The 18,613-nt window shown below is 42.3% G+C and overlaps 1 protein-coding gene across 4 annotated transcripts; it reads right to left on the minus strand.

The window, feature by feature from the left end:
- Nucleotides 1-559: 559 nt before the first annotated feature.
- LOC311047762 (S-adenosylhomocysteine hydrolase-like protein 1) lies at nucleotides 560-18,613 on the minus strand (the record flags this gene model as incomplete). Of its 4 annotated transcripts, XM_084060615.1 has the most annotated exons (18): nucleotides 18,558-18,613; nucleotides 18,159-18,494; nucleotides 12,992-13,103; nucleotides 11,807-11,944; nucleotides 11,554-11,654; nucleotides 10,310-10,412; nucleotides 10,120-10,214; nucleotides 9,496-9,602; nucleotides 7,259-7,375; nucleotides 7,104-7,167; nucleotides 6,827-6,915; nucleotides 6,628-6,698; nucleotides 4,568-4,662; nucleotides 4,270-4,368; nucleotides 3,495-3,563; nucleotides 2,748-2,826; nucleotides 1,237-1,357; nucleotides 560-1,138 (listed from the first exon to the last, which is right to left on the minus strand). In XM_084060615.1, the coding sequence occupies exons 2-18, from the start codon at nucleotides 18,450-18,452 to the stop codon at nucleotides 1,132-1,134; spliced, it is 1,761 nt and encodes a 586-aa protein (XP_083916741.1). In that variant the 5' UTR covers nucleotides 18,453-18,494; nucleotides 18,558-18,613. The 4 variants fall into 4 exon arrangements, with proteins under 4 accessions (XP_083916741.1, XP_083916743.1, XP_083916742.1 ...); XM_084060617.1 differs by lacking the exons at nucleotides 18,159-18,494; nucleotides 18,558-18,613 and adding an exon at nucleotides 14,078-14,165; XM_084060616.1 differs by lacking the exon at nucleotides 560-1,138 and having other exon boundaries at nucleotides 1,233-1,357.

The following is an 18,613-nucleotide window of genomic DNA, read 5'->3' on the forward strand; positions in this document are numbered from 1 at the left end:
TGCATATTGTGAATGTTGTGAACAGCCCACTCTGTAGGTCTAATGGGACTTTGCCAAGGCCAGAAAGAACAGGATGCTAGATGGTCTGATTGATATTCCTTTATGTGCATGAATATACAACACGTAGCCAAGCACCAATATACACAATATCCCCCTAATCCAATTCTCTAGTATGTGTGTAAGCTTTGTTGTCACCTCTCCCACCCCAGAGCAAAGTTAAGTAATGACCCCCTCACCCTGCAGATTAGCTACAGGGCAAGTCACAGATCCACAGACATCCATCTGTCACTGCAGTCTGATCATTTTAGCACTCAGCATAAAAGGTAGGAGGATAAAGGATTATTTCTTTCTTTCTTTCTTTCTTTCTTTCTTTCTTTCGAGAGACCCTTAAGAACTGATGCAATTTGCAATGGGCTCCATACACAGCAGCCGTATTGGAAAGAAATTGGGCCTCTTCCTTACTTCTGCACTGAATTATGATATAATTGCTAACACATGTGAAGGAAGTAAGGAAGAGGCCCAATTTATCTCCAATATGGTTGCTGTGCATAAAGCCTATTGAGCATTTGCCAATAAATATCACATAATCACCAGTGCCTTTATGACCCCTAGCGGGAGAAATCACTATTGGATTATTTACAGGCCCATGAGCTGACTGGACAGTTTGGACACACCTGTGCTTAATTTTATCTTGCCACCATTAAACATTGACATACTTGCTCACAAAAATGTATAAGAGATGAAACTTTTATTTCAAAAGTTACAAATTATGATTTGGGAAAATTGGGGATTTTGTATAGTTCTGTTTCAGAAGTTCTACGGTCATATTGGTCAAACAATTACAATTGCAGTGCTCTACTACTATAGTATACAATAGTAACAAGCAAGGTAGAGAGTACATTAATTGGATTAAATTAATCAGACATTTTTGCCAGAGAAACAACAGAAAATATTAGTAAAAGATTGATGAGGAATGATTTGACCCACTCATGCTACACACTGTATCAATAAGCATGAGACTCTAGAGGGCGTCAGTGCGCTATGTCAGGGCCTGAGAGGTTGTGAAGCTGCATCAAGTTTTTCCCACTTTATCTCAGTCAGGCAGCTGTCCTGAAACCTTAAGCCTGTGGCTTAGTACCTGTTTGAACATACATATTTGGTGGTTAGATACAGCAGGGGAACTTGCAATGCAGGTTTTTGTATAAATTGTGTGTGTCAAAGTGTGCTTGTCTTCACCTATAGTAGTTGGGTTTGAAGGGCCCATACTTTTGGAGGCCCAGGTACTTGGCCTGTTCGTCAGTCAACTCTGTGAGGTGTGCGTCAAATGTTGGTAGATGGAGGCCCGCCACATATTCATCTGAAACGTATTTAGTCAATAAGCAATTCTCCAACAATTCTCCCCATCCACTCTATGGATGGGTTTCACTAGTACATGGTCATTTATTCACTAGAATATGGACAGGTATAAGTGCAAGTGGTCATTTGTTCACTGGTATATGGACTTGTGCTGGACTCTGTATTTTATTTTCATACATTTCATTGTTGAGCCACTAGGTGGTGCATGTATGTTGTGTAACTCTTTAGCCTCTGTGCTGTGGTCTAATTTGGGCCTAATTAAGGGAACATTAGGAACACCTGTTTAACTCAGTGTGCAAGTTGTGTCTGCACTCTGCAAACGTTTTTGGCATCCACTCAGTTTGTGATCACCATAGGATCATTGCTTGTAAGTTTGTGCATTCCTTTGTTGTGTGAATGATTATGTGTTGATATAAGCTGATTTAGGCTACAGTTCTGTGCTTTATTAGACATTGTAGTTTACACCTTGTATTTTAGCATTAGCTGGTGTTGCATCAGCCAGCTTTCTGTTCATTGGGGTTGTATTGTATGGGCTTGTCAATTCATGTCTTCATTCTTTTCTGTATTGTTGTCAGTTCATGTCTCATAATTGGACAGCTCTGTTTGTATGCAGTACAGAATACTTTACCAATCCATGTTTATTTCTCTTTTGTAGTTTTTCCTGCTACACTGTTACCAAGTGGAGGAATAAATCCATCGCTCTGCGAGAAACAGTAAAAGGACTCCCAGTTGTCTAGTTGGAAAAAGGGGAACTTTTTGACGAGGGCGGAATAGGACTGTATTCACTAGAACAGGGATTCCCAAACTGTGGCGCCCTCTAGGGGGTGCGTGACATGAAAAGGCTAATGGTGGTGCTATGCCTTGGTGTTATTTTAATATATGAACATATGCCAATATATGGCAAGTATATGCAGAATATATGCTGCATATATGCCATATTCAGGTTCATATATGTGCATATGTGGATATATAGAAAATATGTTTCATATATAGCTTATATATGTCCACATATTTGCCCACATATGGATATATATATGTACATATATGTAGAGACAAATACGCAGGCGGACACATTTCAATGTGAACTGACAATAAAGTATTATAATATCGTATCGTATTTCCAGGGGTAACAGGGTCATGGCAGGGTGCATGGCAAAATACGTTTGGGAATCGCTGCACTAGAATAATGGTAATTTATTCATTAGTGTATGGCCATGTTTTCCAAAATGTCAGATAACTGCTCCTCTCATGTTTTCTCATTTCTCTGTCCTTACCTACCTTTCTCTCTTCAGTCTCCTGTTCCAGTAAAGAAGGAATGCCAAAACATAATCCCCCAAAAATGAAAACAGTTTTTGTCTCTAAAGTTTTTGTCTCTCACGTTGCTTCCTTACCCATCTTCTTGGGCAGCAGGTAGACATCCTGTTTGTAGCGGCCCTCAGGGGCGTTGTACAGCTCTATCAAAGCCAGAGCCTGATGGGACCACAGAGGAAATCACAGGTCACCTCAATAAAGTGGTAAACATGTCATCTTTATGTGATTTTTATGCCAAAGCATAAATCATGCCAAGAAACTACTAGCAGCCATGTGGTCTTATCTCTCCTTAACTTCTATAGAATATTACAACCCACTCTCAATGTTACACAAGGCTCATAAAAAGTATAAAAATAGATGCTTTCAGTAATGCTGCAGAGTTTGACCTGTTAAAGGGACATTTCGCCGATTTTGCATCAAACCCCTATTTTTATCTAGGTCTAGGACCCATAAACATGATCCTGGTGTGTTTTTTGTGTTTTATCTGTATTTCTAGATTTTTATCCATATCCTCAGAGACTATGAGTCATTTGACTCATAGTCTCTTTATCTCACCTTATTTCCTGACTACAATGTAGACCACACCCCCACGCAGCCTCCCGTCCCCGCAAGGAAGGGCAGTGCCCCAAAGCATTATGGTCATTGTAGTAATGCAGCAGTCCAGTCAAACCCCAGTCAAACACACAGACTTCTATACTTTTCTGGCCATAGGGTGCAAATTTCAAATTTTGCTACTGTTATCTACTACAAATATTATTAACATTGAGTGACTGTAAGTTCTTCCAGGGGTGAAATGCTCCTTTAAAGATTAGTTAGTTTATTTTTACCTGTGTGGTAGCGGTGATAGAGAGGACAAATGTGGGCACCGTGGAGCAGCTTAGATTCAGCAGACGACCCTGACAGACAAATGGCAATTCAGTTAACACATACATTTAAAGCACTTATCAAGTCACCCCTGCACACCAAAACCTTTTGGAAAATGTTAATTCTTACTTCATTTAAATTATTTCTCTCCTATAGTTTTTGCCTTCATTGCCTTTAATATTCTACAGTCTGATTCTTAATGATTCTACTGTATTTCTAACAGTAGAAAAAGTAGTTTCAACAACATCCTCCTATAATTTGAGTAACCTCTGTCCGTTTGTCTGTCGTGTGTCTGTAGTGGTGACTGTAGTGGTGAAGCTACCCGGTTCTCCTCAGTGTCTGGAGCAATTGCTCTGATTTTGCACACAGCCATTGACCATTACCATCTGAACTTAACTGTGAAGCCCGTTTTTCAATTTCATCAAATCTCAGCTTCTTATTAGCGTTTATGTGTCAAACAATGTCGCCTCCCGGGTTGCCAGATCATGTGCGCATATCCCCCCACGGATGTCGCCTCCCGGGTTGCCAGATCATGTGCGCATATCCCCCCACGGATGCGTCGACCGGGTATGGTCTAGTATAAATATAATGTATGTAACATTATATTATATAAATAAATAAAAAGGAACATATTGGAAGATTGCCAGTGAGTCTCAGTACTTCACAAATATATCTGAAGGTGATAAAGTGTCTTGGTATTGTGTGTTACTAAGCCTCTACTGTATTTATGCTTGTCACCTCTGCCAGGAGGATTATTCTCTTGCCATCAGGCCAGATAACGTGGTCCACCTGAGACCTCACACGCTCCCATGTCAACTCTGGGGTCCGCAGGCTTGCCTGAGGGAAAGGAATATTCAGTTATATACACACGCACACACTCGCACATGCGCACACACACACACACACACACACACACACACACACACACACACACACACACACACACACACACACACACACACACACACACACACACACACACACACACACACACACACACACACACACACACACACACACAATTTGTTCATCATACCACATCAATCTCAGTGTTGGAGTGTCCCATGTTGCAGACAATGCAGCCATTCTTCATTCTGTCCAGGTACTCTCGGCTCACCACGTTTTTATTTCCTGATGAGAAACAGAATCAGTCTGAGACCAGACACAATTTCACACACGTGCATGGTCGCACGCACACACGCGCACACACACAGACAGATAATAGACACAGCACAGCAGTGACCGTTAACCCCACAAGAACCGAAGGCTGTATCTTTACTACAATTGACAACTGACAATTAAGTCACAATTCATATTTCTTCCAACTTAACCCAGCATAATTGTTACAGTAGGTATCTGTTTTAGATCAGTGTGTGTGCGTGCGTGCGTGCTTGCGTCGTGTGTGTGCGTAAGTGCAAGTGTGTGTGGTTGTTCAGCTAGTCCTCCGGGAAAATGGGATACACCTGTTCACTGTTATCTGTTCTAATTAGCTCTGTCCTATATTTTGCTGGTGTAAGACAGGAGCCCATGAAGTGAACCTGCCAGGACACCACCCACCAGGCCTGGTTGCAGGACTGTAAGGGACCGCAAGGTAAATCAGGAACTCTGTTATGTTATGTGGACCAGCAAAGGAGGGACCCAAAAGGGCATAGCAGTGGCAGCCATTTTGTGGTGCCACAGATCAAAAGCCCATTCACTTTTCTTTTCTTTTTTGATCTGTGGCACCACAAGTCAGTCAAGCTAGTATTTTAATTTAAATAAAATTATTTTGGGCATGTCTTTATGGACGAAGAATTTCAAAAGTAACAAAATGGCAAATAACACAATTGAAAATAGCAGCTCACAAACCTGCCACATCACAATGTATTATTGCTAGCTTATAGATCTGCTGTTTTTGCTATTTTTAAAATGGAGCTAAAAAGGTAAAACTGGCCCACCTATCATTTATCTCTTCCAGAGTTTTATTTAAGTTTGACACGTTTGTAATGAGAGAAATAAAAGACAGTTCGCTATAGTGTCTTTCTGTGTTCTTCCAATCCAAAATGGCTGCACCTCTCATATTCCGTGTTGGTTATTTTATGTAACTAGAGGTTCGAGCCGCTACGTGGCCCTCACACAGATGTCGCACTGCCGATCCGACCGATATGTCTGAGTCATAGTGTCGGGGGATTTCTCAGAGTCGTTGTACATGTCTGTCTGTGTCCCTTTTGTGCCCATAATATATGGAGATCTCTGTACGTATCTGTCTGTCTACCGGTGTCCCTTTTATGCCCATATATAGAGATCACTGATGTCATTAGTATATTTGCCCATACCCTTATATTGGCATGCCCATCCATGAGCATATAGGTTGGATCGGCGGTTCTGGACAACTGGATATTCATATGCCCATATATGGACATAGGCCTATCAGTCGGATTGAGAGAGCCGAGATTGAAGTCGGTCGGTCCCATATATGCACGAGTCACGACCATATGCACATACAGTAGTGGTCGGATCTGTGGCTCTGGAGAACCGGATCTCCATATATACCGTAACCTATATATCGGGCATATCGGGGTTGTTTATGGTTGTGTCTGAGTCAGAGTGACGTGGCCGTGGTCCTGCCTATACCGTATATACAAACTCTCCGAAAACTGCAGGTCTGCTGCTACTCTTATTTCTCTTATAACACAACTAAAGACCTTTCTGTTTTCAGCTGCCTTTGATTGGGTTACTTTTATTTTTTCCTTTTTCTTTCTCTTCTGCACTGAAATTGTATCTGTTATTTTTACTTATATTGTTTTAAGCATCCTAATGTCATTGTATAATTGTGTTTCCTTAGCTTGATGTTCTGTGTAAAGCACATTTCCTTGTTGTTGAAATGTGCTATACATAGAAGACTGGGCCTTGCTTTGCCTACGCCTATGGGCGTATGGGGTTTGTTAATGGTTATATGTCTGAACCAGAGTGACGTGGCCGTGGTCCGACGGACGGCTGGTCCTCCCTTAAGCCAATTTGAATATATAGGAGGATGTTAGTAAGAAAAAATACAACTTGGACTCTAATTTTCTTTTGGACACTATTTTATATATAGGCTAATGGCTGCAATCTCACCTGTACAGGTAATGATCACATCCGCCTGTCTGATAACTTCACTCAGCTTGACTAGTCTGAGGCCATCCATGCTGGGGAAATGCAGGGGGGAGGCAGTTGCAGAAATATTTCAAGTATGTTATGAGACAGTATCATGATAGTTTGTTATAAAGGAAGCAAATTTGAGCCTGCAATAGCGACCTGGAGTCATATGTCATACCAGGCCTGAAGGGCACAGATGGGATCCACTTCTGTGATGTATACAATTGCACCCAGTGCCCTAAGGGCAACACAGCAGCCCTTGCCAACCTACAGACAGGGGGGTGGAGGGGTGTGAGCAGTAAAATTCGATACACAATAAGATACCAAAAACACCTCAAAGGTAAATATGACCTAACATGTGAGGATAGTTCACTTAGTTGCAGGATACAACTTTGGTTGCGAAACAAATGCATTTTACTAAGCAATAGTGTCATTTAGTTTTTTCTTTTACTAACCTCACCGTAACCACACACCACCACATGCTTTCCACCTAGCATAACACCGGTAGTTCGCTTTAACCTGTAAGAAATGGTGAAGAACAGTTAAACTGTTCTGGCTTGTGCTGCACCTGTGTTCTCACATGTTTGTCCTCTCACAAAATGATTCATACCCATCCAGTATAGACTCTCTGCAGCAGTACAGGTTGTCAAACTTCTGTTTGGTCACTGAGTCGTTGACGTTCATGGCTGGCACAGCTAATTTCCCTGCCTTTGACAGCTGATACAGCCTGAAAATTCAAAGAGATATGCATGTAGAATAGAAAAATAGAAAATCAGGATATACAATCTTTAAACGTAGAGATGGAATTATGCAGAGACATTGAAAGTGGATGGCATCCCATAAGTTAGAAAAGCAGCACCAAAACAAAGAAGCTTCCTAAAAGACCATTCTTGTAGTTTTGCATGTTTTAGCACACATTACTGCCCACCATTGTCCAAAGCATACCATAGTTATTTTTAGATTTTCAAATGTTTTTCCTACCTTCCAGGCAGCATTTAGATTTCAGTGATTTCAGTATGGTATGAAAACCACTGAAATGGGAAAACGCCCATTTAGATTTGGAGGAGCAGTAAACTGGAACTCGCTACCCCTGACTATAAACAGCATCAGCAGTCATCTCCTTTTTAAGATAAGGGTCAAAGCATGGCTTTTAGAAAATGTTGCAGAATAGTATGGTCCCTTATATTAGCAATTTTGTAGCAATGTTGTTTGTCACAGACCAAGGACCACTATGGAAATAAGTCGCACGACTTTCCTGTGTTTGTATCCTTGACGTTTCTCTGATGAACATCATGTAACATGTGTTTAAAACCTTTCCTGTATGACGTCTAATAAAACAAATTCAAGTCATCCGTCCCCTTCTCAAGAAGCCCACCCTTGACCCGGGGGTTCTAGCTAATTACATAGGCCTATTTCCAACCTCACCTTCATGTCCAAGGTGTTAGAGAAGGTGGTTGCTTCTCGGCTCCAAGACCATCTCAACCACAACAACCTTTTTGAGAAATTTCAATCAGGGTTTCATTCAGCCCACAGTACTGAAACAGCTCTGCTGAGGGTGACAAATGACCTGCTAATGACAGCCGATGAAGGATCACCATCACTCCTCATCCTCCTTGACCTAACCGCGGCATTTGACACGGTTAGGCTCCTCCTGGAGCATCTACACACCACCATTGGACTGTCAGACTCTGCACTCAAGTGCATGGTCAATCCTACCTTTCTGATAGGACTGAATATGTCTCACTAGGAGGGTGCAAGTCCAAACTGCTCCCTGTCCGCTGTGGTGTCCCGCAGGGGTCGGTTCTCAGCCCCCTCCTCTTCATTATTTACATGTTACCCCTTGGTCGTGTTATCAGCAGACATGGAATGTCTTTCCACTGATATGCAGATGAAACCCAGCTGTACATTAAAACTGCCCGCAGCCCCTCTGCAGCCATGCCTGTCTTGAGGAGATAATAACATGGATGAGCAACAACTTCCTTCAGTTAAACAATAACAAAACTGAAGCTCTCCTTGTTGGTACACCACACCAGGTTCAGTCATGCCCCTCATCTCATCTCACCTTCGACGGTCAGGTCACCCCCTTCTCTTCCTCAGTCACAAACTTGGGTGTTAAGTTCGATCCTCACCTGACTTTCAATGGCCATACAAAGCATCTGTGCAAAACCGCATTCTATCATCTCAAAAACATTTCCAAACTCCGGCCCCTTCTAACCCTGTCAGATGCAGAGAAGCTTGTCCATGCCTTTATCTCCTCTAGACTGGACTACTGCAACACACTCTTCATTGGGATTCCTGGCAAGAGTATTCAGAAGCTGCAATACATCCACATAACACCCATCCTATTCTCACTGCACTGGCTCCCCGTTTCAGCCAGGATCGACTACAAGGTCCTGCTAATCACTCATAACTGCATAAACGGACATGTCCCTCCCTACCTACAGAAACTAATTAAGCCTCCACAAACTTCCACCCACACCCTCAGATCTGCAAACAGATTCCTCCTCGATGTCCCCAGTACCAATCTACGCACCATGGGGGAGTGGGCCTTCTGGTCGGCATCACCGCGCCTGTGGAACAGCCTTCCTATTTATCTGAGAGCACCGCAGACCCTGGACTCTTTTAAAACAGGCCTAAAACGTTTTTTATTTCGGAAGGCGTTTTCGTGTTAAATTGTTGTGTAACCACATTTGTTTTTAAACCCTGCTTTTAACCTTCTAAGATTGATGATGTGTTTTTACCATGTAGCACCCTGGGATTCCCTGTGAATGGAAAGTGCAATACAAATACAATTTATTATCATTATTATTAATTGACTCTCTAGCCACACAAGGAACTTGAACCAACCTATGGACCCCTGTGACACTTTCTTCCACAATGCCTTTAATCTTCTTGAATAGATTGGGGTACTTCTTGTACAGCCAATGTGTCATGTCTCCACCGTCATCAAGAATCTGAGAAGGTCAGGGAATTGATGAACAAAATGTAACAATTTAATAAAAAAAAGATTTAAGTAAGTTATTCACATCTGTGAGGACCAGCTGAGCCTGGTTGGTTGACAAACTCCAGAGACTATTTAGACTGTGTCCTTGAGTATGCCGAGTGCTGGATCTTAAGTTAGTGTGTCAGGTCATACTTCTTTACAATTGAGTTGTAAAGCACAGTGCACACCAATGATTTGCAATGCAACTAATTGCAACTGCAACCGCTTGCAACCATGCAATTACATTATGCCAAAACTGTGCCCATGCATCTGCAATTGGTCAATTCAAACTGCAGCAATTTCTTGCAACTGGTTGCACGTTGCAACTATAGTTGCGTTGGTGTGGACTTCTTTTCAAATACTGTGAATATTGCAGATTTACAATGCGTCACATTTTGGGCTTGTAGATCGGCTATTTTTGCTATTTGCCATATGAGTGGTTACCAAAATGTCCCCCCCCCCCCCACAATTTCTGCATGTCAGAGTACCATGTTAGGCTGCCAGTCCTCTTGGTTGACACAGCGATCGATGCACCACCAGAAGTCCTCCTCTGATTCTCCCTTCCATGCGAAGACTGATATCCCTGAGACGGAGTGAGGGGATCATCATAAAATAATGGTGAAAGAGATAAATGGGAGGGATGGATGATAATAAGGGGCAGTGGGGAGACATCCTCACCTCCCTCCACCAGGGCAGCAGCCACTGGGTTCTGGGTGGAGTAGATGTTACACGCGGCCCAGCGACACTGGGCCCCCAGAATAGACAGAGTCTCAATCAGCACCTATGTCAACACATAAGCATATAAACGTGAATCATCTGATGCTCATACTTTTTCTTTGAAATCACAATGTTGTTTTTAATCAGAACAATGTCTGAGGGGCTTTACAATGGGCTTTACTGATATACAATGGATGGTGTGTCAGTAAAGCCTGTAGGATTAATCAAAACTTCAGCCACCCCAACCACAGACTGTTTCAGCTGCTACCGTTTAAGGGCAGCTTTTCCACCAGGCAACCAGGCCTAGGAACAATGGACACTAATGGCCTGTTGCCTGTCTGCCTGTTAAACACACATGCGCACGCGCGCGCGCGCGCACACACACACACACACACACACACACACACACACACACACACACACACACACACACACACACACACACACACACACACACACACACACACACACACACACACACACACACACACAATTTTCCGTTTGTATGTTGTATATTTGTACTTTTATATTGTCACTCAACATAATGTTTCTGTTTTTGTTGTTACCTGCCTACTACAGTTGTAACCTCGCATCACCGAGCTTTCAGCAGTACCTTTCTAGGGACTGCTGAAAGGATGTAAAGCATTCTTGGTAAACTCTGTCATATTTACATCTTATATTTTTATTCTGATTGTAGTGTCTAAAGTCCTATACTTTTAGGCACTACTGGTTGCCGACAGCTAGGGTTGTTTCGACGTGTGCTCAAAAGTCCAAACCGTCCGTAAAGTTCATAAATAAACGCTTTATTCTTAGTAGCTTTCGTGACAATCACTTCCAGCATACAAATAATAAATACAATTAAAAAAACAGTTAAACGTATGGTGGCTAAATCAACAGCCCTCCTAAACACAGTCAAAAAACTGTTTGCCACCCATCAGCAACGCCTGCCCTTGATTACTGACAGGGTTAAATACCCGGTAACCCTGGCCACCTTGGCCTTCACCAAGCCCTGCGGTGACATCATCAATTTAGAAACAAAATGAAATGGCTCAAATGGCTCTTACACTGATGTTCATTAATGTGCTCTATCCCTATAAAATAAATAAAACACCCAGGTTTCAGTTCCACTGTGGTTAGGTGAATGTTGGCATGTGCATATGTCCCAATGTGCATACTGTATATATATGCACATGCATTAGACTTACTGCTGTCTGTGCAGTGATGTGTGTACAGCCAACCACTTTGGATCCAGCCAGCGGCTTCTCTCCCTCTGCTCTTTTCCTCAGGACCATTAGAGCCGGCATCTCTATATATATATATATATATATATATATCACAGTCACAAAGCACTGTTAAGGTCTATGTTCTATATTGAGGTTGCATATTATATGCACAAATGTTCTTAACACAAATACACAGTAAGCTAATGCTTAATTTATACTCTTTAAGGTCTCTAACCTTGCTCTGCGATTTCTATCTCCCTGCGTCCAAAGCTGGCCTGTTTGATGCTTTTGGTGCAAAAGTCAGAGTGGCCCTTGGAGTTCCTCTGCTGTCTCTCCCTGGGTGAAGACTCATCCTCAGAGCTGTCGCTGTTCGCTGTGCCACAGAGAACCAGTCACATGGTAACGTTAGGCTTCATGAAATGGAAACAAGCGGTTGACATGATTAATACAGCCTGAAAATAATTCTAGGTTGAAATGTCGTCCTCGTAGAGAGATGTCGGAATGTTTCAAGAGTGCAAATTGGTTGTGTTTTCAATCTCTATTTTTACAGTATCTCCGGGCCAGGCTGAAGGCTGTGGACGGAGATGATTGTTTTCTACCATGCGTGTGTTTGTGTGTGTGTGTCTGTTCACAGGTAATCTTGCAAACAACTACTGACGCCTTCGGTTAAAGCCCAAGTCTGATTAAAATCAACATACTAAACGTGACAACATATCTCACACGCCTATGATGTGCGTGCACTGGACACAGAGAGGGAGAGAGAGGGAGAGATGCAGTTTGATGTTACTGCGTCAGACTGTGTGAGCATTATTATTGGGGCATTGCTCCTGGTGGAGATTTTTACTACACTGAGCATCCATTTCTTTTGGATCAGACTCCAGTGAGGTGGGTCTGAATACGTTTCTTTTCTCCGCCTTTGATGTCTGCATAAATGATGGCAGTGATCAGCAGATTGGAGAAAGGCTCAGACGATTTAAGACTAAATTAAACAGAATTAATTCTTCAGAGGACTTTTCATTTTAATTAAAGTTTGGCAGAAGGACAAATCTTTGAGACTAATCCTTGAGGCCTGTGTTCTCGTGCTGTTGGGATAAGATCCAGTTCCAACTAAATAGCGGGCTACATCAACGACGTGACCAGACTTAAAGTGTGTGTGTTGGTCTGTGGTTTGTGTGCATATGTTTGTGTGTGCGCAGCATGTGGGCGCAGTGTGTGCGCCTGGGGTGCACACGCTTTGTCTGTGGTTTTGTGTGTCTGCACACAGGCGTGTGTGTGTGTGTGTGTGTGTGTGTGTGTGTGTGTGTGTGTGTGTGTGTGTGTGTGTGTGTGTGTGTGTGTGTGTGTGTGTGTGTGTGTGTGTGTGTGTGTGTGTGTGTGTGTGTGCATGTGTGTGAATGTCTGCATGTGTGGACTGTAATACCTGAGCTATAGCTGTCTGTGGAGGACTGGGAAATGGAGCGAGACAAAGAACGGCGGCCAATCTTGCCGGGACGCTTGTTGAACTCCTGCTTCTGTTCAGTGAACTGTATTTGCTGCAGGGAGAAGGAACAGATCATATAAGACACATCCATTTTTCATGACAAAACATACAACAGACTAAGTCCAAATGACATGGGCAAGAATAACAGATCACCAATAAGAGATAGTTATTCCATCCGCTAATGACAGAATAACACAACAAGCAACTAACACAACGACACACAAACCAAAATTAATTTAACTATGAAAGCAGATATATACATTATGTTTAGAACATTAGCATAATATGCAGGTTTGTACATTATTATCTTGAAACATTAGCATCATACTGTAAGTGAAAAAAGTAGCAGCAGGTTCCATGTTTCTTATAGTAAGGTACTGTTCCAAAGACTATGAACACGTTCAGAGTTATATAAAGGATTTGACCATGTATGCATATTTAATATTCCTTATACGAGTGACGCAAGTAGGCTAACTAAGTACATTTACTCAAATACTGTACTTTACTGTACAATTTACTTGTACAGTAAAGGTACTTTAACTTTACTTGACTGTCTTTGATAGTTTGTACTCCACTACATCTCAGAAGCAAATGTTGTACTTTGTTATACACTACATTAATTAACAGCTTTAGTTACTGATGACCTTGTAGAATTAGATTATTAATACACATAATTATACATTATTATGTATTATTATAGGCTAAGCTACCCAACAGCACACAAAGTAATTAAAATCAGCTCCACATTCATCAGCTGCAACATTAAAAGTTACAGTATGAACACATGAATGCATTACTAATTACAATTCAATACCATGATTGCATGATGGGACATTTTGCAAAATGGATACTTTTACTTTGGTACTGTAACTGTATTGTAGGTCAAAACTATTGTACTTTTACTAAATTAAAGGTTTTACTTGCAAACAGAGTATTTCTACATTATGGCATTGCTACTTTACCTTTACTCAGTAAACACTAATTATTACAGATCCTGTATGATTCCTTTCCCCTGTAGTTCCTTACCCCTCCTTCTATCTGTTTGTATCTCCCCATCCAATCGGGGAGTTGGAAAGCTGGAGTGCTACAGGAGGGATCCCACTTAGCCATGCTCACTCGCTGCTCACACTTTGTTTGCCTGTGTTTCAAGTTTCACTTTACAGACTGAGTACCCTAACATGTTCCTCCCAAACTCTCCTCCTGTTTTCATTCTCCACACACACACACACACACGCACGCGCACGCGCACGGGCATGCACGCACGGGCACACTCGTGCACACTAACGCACGCACACACGAGGGGGATTTTAGGGCTATGGGGCTGAGATGAGATGTCTGCAATTGAGCTGGCAGCTCCTGAAAGGATTAGCCAATATAGTTCTGAAAGTCTACTCCTATAAGTCTTTAGTGCTGTATTCTTAAGTGCAGGCTTGCTCTATTTCAAACTCCATCACTAATATGAATGCCACCCATTTTAAGTCCGTCATGTCTACTTTTAACAACCACATTCTCCTAAGGGATAGACAGTATGAGGGTAACACTACACTTTGAAGACACTTTTTTATGCAAGGCAGTGCTTAAGTGGTTCGTTACAGACAGTATGAGGGTGGTCAAGCCCTATAACTCTTTGAACATCTTACGGTTTCTGCTATGGGTCCTCTTGAGTCACTGTGTCTGTACAGATGTCAGATGGTTTAGTGGGAAAGGAAAGGTAGTAGTAACCAATGTCTAGAATATAAATTGATTCATGACAACTACAAAACACACTCAAACCCAAAATGTAGCTTATGTGAGTTTTCAACCAATAATATGATAATTCATTATCTGCAAGACAAAGCTCTCATGGTCACAGCCTCTGTCCCTTTTGTCAATGAGATTTCTCCCCCATGCCCATTTGCCCTGAGTTCTCTCCTACTGCCCTCCCTGTTTGCCCTGAGTGAACCTGTGGTTGCCAGCTGAGCCTGGTCTGGCTGACAAGCCTAGAGACTATAAAGACTGTGTTGAAGTGGTCTTATGTAGTCTTATGGTTGGATGTTATATCTCAGTTCACAGATGTTTGCATATATGAGTGTCATGTTCTAGTGAATTGTTCTCCGACTCCTTGTAATGTTTATCTGTAGTTCTACATTTGTCAAGTAAAGTCTTCGCCTAGTGTTATTCAAGTCTCCTGAGTTCCTTTATTGGAGTTGAGTTCCTGCATTTGGATCCTGTTCATGACAGTAAACAGTCAATAATTTAAATACATTTAATCAATTCCAAATAAGTTAAATTAAGTTTCTCAGTGAAAGTATGAACAAAACATTTCATTTTCCCCCATTGACTCCCACTATATAAAAAGGTTTTTAGTCAAATACAAATGTATATCTGCAGTATGTTGTCAATTAAACAGCTGAACATTGTAAAGTTTTAACTGCATTTCCTTAGCTCACGGTATGTGGAAGTAGTAGTTACTGTCACAAAAAGTGGGCAAAAGGAAGAAAAAGCAAAGAGAACATGAGGGTGCCCACTGCTAGCCCTCTAATGACTTTCATTCCAGTCACATTAGCGAATTAAGGGGAGAAAAGTGTAACACTCACCAAGGCTTAAGTGAGTGATCACTCATGCAAAATTTGGACACTTGCTGTCCACTTACTTCCTCATTAGAGGCAATTAAATTTGAGATGTATGTAATAGTTTCTAATGAGGATCTCGTGGACTAGTGTCCCTTGAATTTATTTCTGTGACTTTGCTCTTATTCAGCTGCATCCAGTAAGTTAAACCATGGGGAAATTACATTAGTATGGTCATTTCAAGTCCTCTGACAAGGGCATTTTGGTCAAGGCCCCTGAATGAACCTAGTCCCGGGTCTGTGTCTCTTTCTTCACTGCCTATCAATGTAAAGTAGAATAAGGATCTTCATTTTTCTGACCAAACAGACCAATCTCATTAAACACATGCACACACAAATGCTGCCTCCAACACTTGTTCTTAGCTCCTTTGTTCTCTAACACCTGTGGGAACAAAAAAGTGCTGTACAGTCGAGCACAATCATCCTTATTGTTGTTGTTTTTTTCCCTTCTTTCTTTCTTTTCTTCTGTAGCTGACTAACCTCTGTGATTTGGCTGCAACTCGATTCTACGTATTAAAACACACTGGAGCCCAAAGGCTAGTTTGACCTTGGATGACCCACGCTGCCAACAGCAAATTCCATGTGGTTATTATACCCAGGATAGGCTAACTGTGTAAGTATTCAGGCCAGTTCCTTTTTGCAGATTCACTGACATCAATGGCTGAATATAATAGTAAATGTTACATTTAAATACACCACCTCAGCACAAGGGTTTTCCCCTACAGTACTCTTTTGTCTCTGCACAAAAGAGTACGCTCATCAAAAGTGTTGGCTGTGAGAGTTGAAACAAGATTGCATTTTAATCTATGTCTTCCCAAGACATGAAGTCCTCAAATTAATTGTCTGGGGTTTCGTTCCATTGACGAGGCAGCTGCTTAATCATTACCAGAGGGGACCAAGCCACAGTGCAGTCCAGTGTAAAAAGTTAACTTAATGATGACATAACTAACTCTAACAGGGCTATGAAATTAGCTTCTTTAACCTTAGCTAGTCACTGTAAAGTACAATGAAGGCAGTAATTCTTCTCATGTAGGTCGTTGTATGTGTCAAATGTATCCAATATCCTTAGGGAGAGATTAAAACATGTGTTCCCTGGAAAAATCTTCACAAAACGCAAAAACCTTAGCGTCAAAGTAGATTTCAAAAGCAGAGTAGTCATAGTGTATTCAACTCTCTCCTACTTTTCACTCACATCCACATTATTTTGATGATGGTCACGGCCATACAGTGATGTATAAATTAGCCATCACACTGATCACAGTACACGGTAAAATCCTTACTGTTAATTCATCCAATTGTAATTCTGAGAGTGTACAATGGAACCAAATGAACCCGTATGGGTCCATTTGACTCCATTTGTACACTATCAGAGTTAGAGGTACCTTGATGCAGATGGACTGCACTGGCTCCGTGTCCTTTGCTTTGCTCAGGTTCACTAGACTGTACCCCTTCTTCATGGTGGCAGAGACCCTTGCACAGTGGTCACAGAGAGACCCTCCAGTGCTCAAGGCTTTGAATGGGATCGCTCAAGGAGGCGTGCTCTCTCAGGCAATATAGTGACACGCAGGTGACAGGTGAAGAGAATGAATGAATGGCACAGAGGCACCTGACGTCAAGGATTAAAGAGAGGCTTTGTTTTACAGGAGGGGCTACTGGGAAGATTTGAGAGGAAAGCAAGGTGAAGACTGTGAGAACATTTGTGAGGGAAGGAGGAGCTGGGTGCCATAAAGGTCAAATATTACCAGAGGTCTAGTGCTGAATATGAATGATATCGGAAGTACGCTTTGGTCTCTTTAGCCGCTAGGGTAAACATTAAGACAGCGAAGGCATCTTAATGTGTGAGTGTACGTGTACAGTATAGTACACTTGTGTATGCATGATGGAATGTGTGAAAGGGGGAGGGGGGGGGGGGGGGGGCTGCAGGGACTATAAAGTAAAGTATGAAGTGGAAAAATACCTCACTTTATACCAAACAAACCCTACCACCATTGACACACACTGGAGCTTGAGCTACTTTTCATCTAGTGAATCAGGAGTCTGAATCTGTGACTCATTGCTCTCGCTGTGTCTACACAATGACTACATTAACTCACTCACACATTACAAACGTCCGTGAGGGAAAAGGTTCCTCTCTGCCATTTTTCCCTCAAACCCTGTGCACTGTGTGCGAACGGCCATGCTGGTCAAACATTCATGGGGTTGTGCATTCAAGGTGAGATCATTGACAGCATAAGTATTGCAGATTGACGCCTCCAGAAGTCCCTTGTTAAATACTATACAATGCGTGCTTGATTCTGATGTGCTGGTCTAGAAAGGACAAACTTTCATGTCATTGTCAATGCCGTGTGTGTGTGTGTGTGTGTGTGTGTGTGTGTGTGTGTGTGTGTGTGTGTGTGTGTGTGTGTGTGTGTGTGTGTGTGTGTGTGTGTGTGTGTGTGTGTGTGTGTGTGTGTGTGTGTGTGTGTGTGTGTGTGTGTTGCCATAGATTCTCATTCTCACCATATCAGTCTTCAGAGCTTCAGTAACCAGCTCTTCTCCAGTGCCAGATGCATTCTCCCCATCTCTCTCTCTGCTCTGATGAGCCGTCTGTCTGGTCTCTGCCGCCAGTAGCATCTTCAGCAGGTTTGGGCCGCATGCTGCTGGCTCCTGTACACTGGAGCTGGTGTCTGAGGTAGGAGCCGCATGTAGCTCTATCGCTGTCTCTTCTTCATGCAGCTCAGGGCCCACTTCAGGTAATGGCAGCTCATCGTCAGTATTGAAGACCTCCTCCATCTGTTCTGTTCCCTCTGCCATGACTTCAGTAGCTCACACTAACAGACTGCAATCAGAGCACTCCTATAAGGTCGGTAAGTAAATTAAGCGTCAAAGCGTACACACAGTCTTTCCTGTAAAACATACCAGCATCCATGTGGACCCTCTTGGGCCATGTGTTTACCATAAACAGTAGGGTGCCG

This window comes from Gymnoscopelus microlampas, assembly GCF_963454915.1.
Source record: "Gymnoscopelus microlampas genome assembly, chromosome: 6".
NCBI classification, from domain to species: domain Eukaryota; kingdom Metazoa; phylum Chordata; class Actinopteri; order Myctophiformes; family Myctophidae; genus Gymnoscopelus; species Gymnoscopelus microlampas.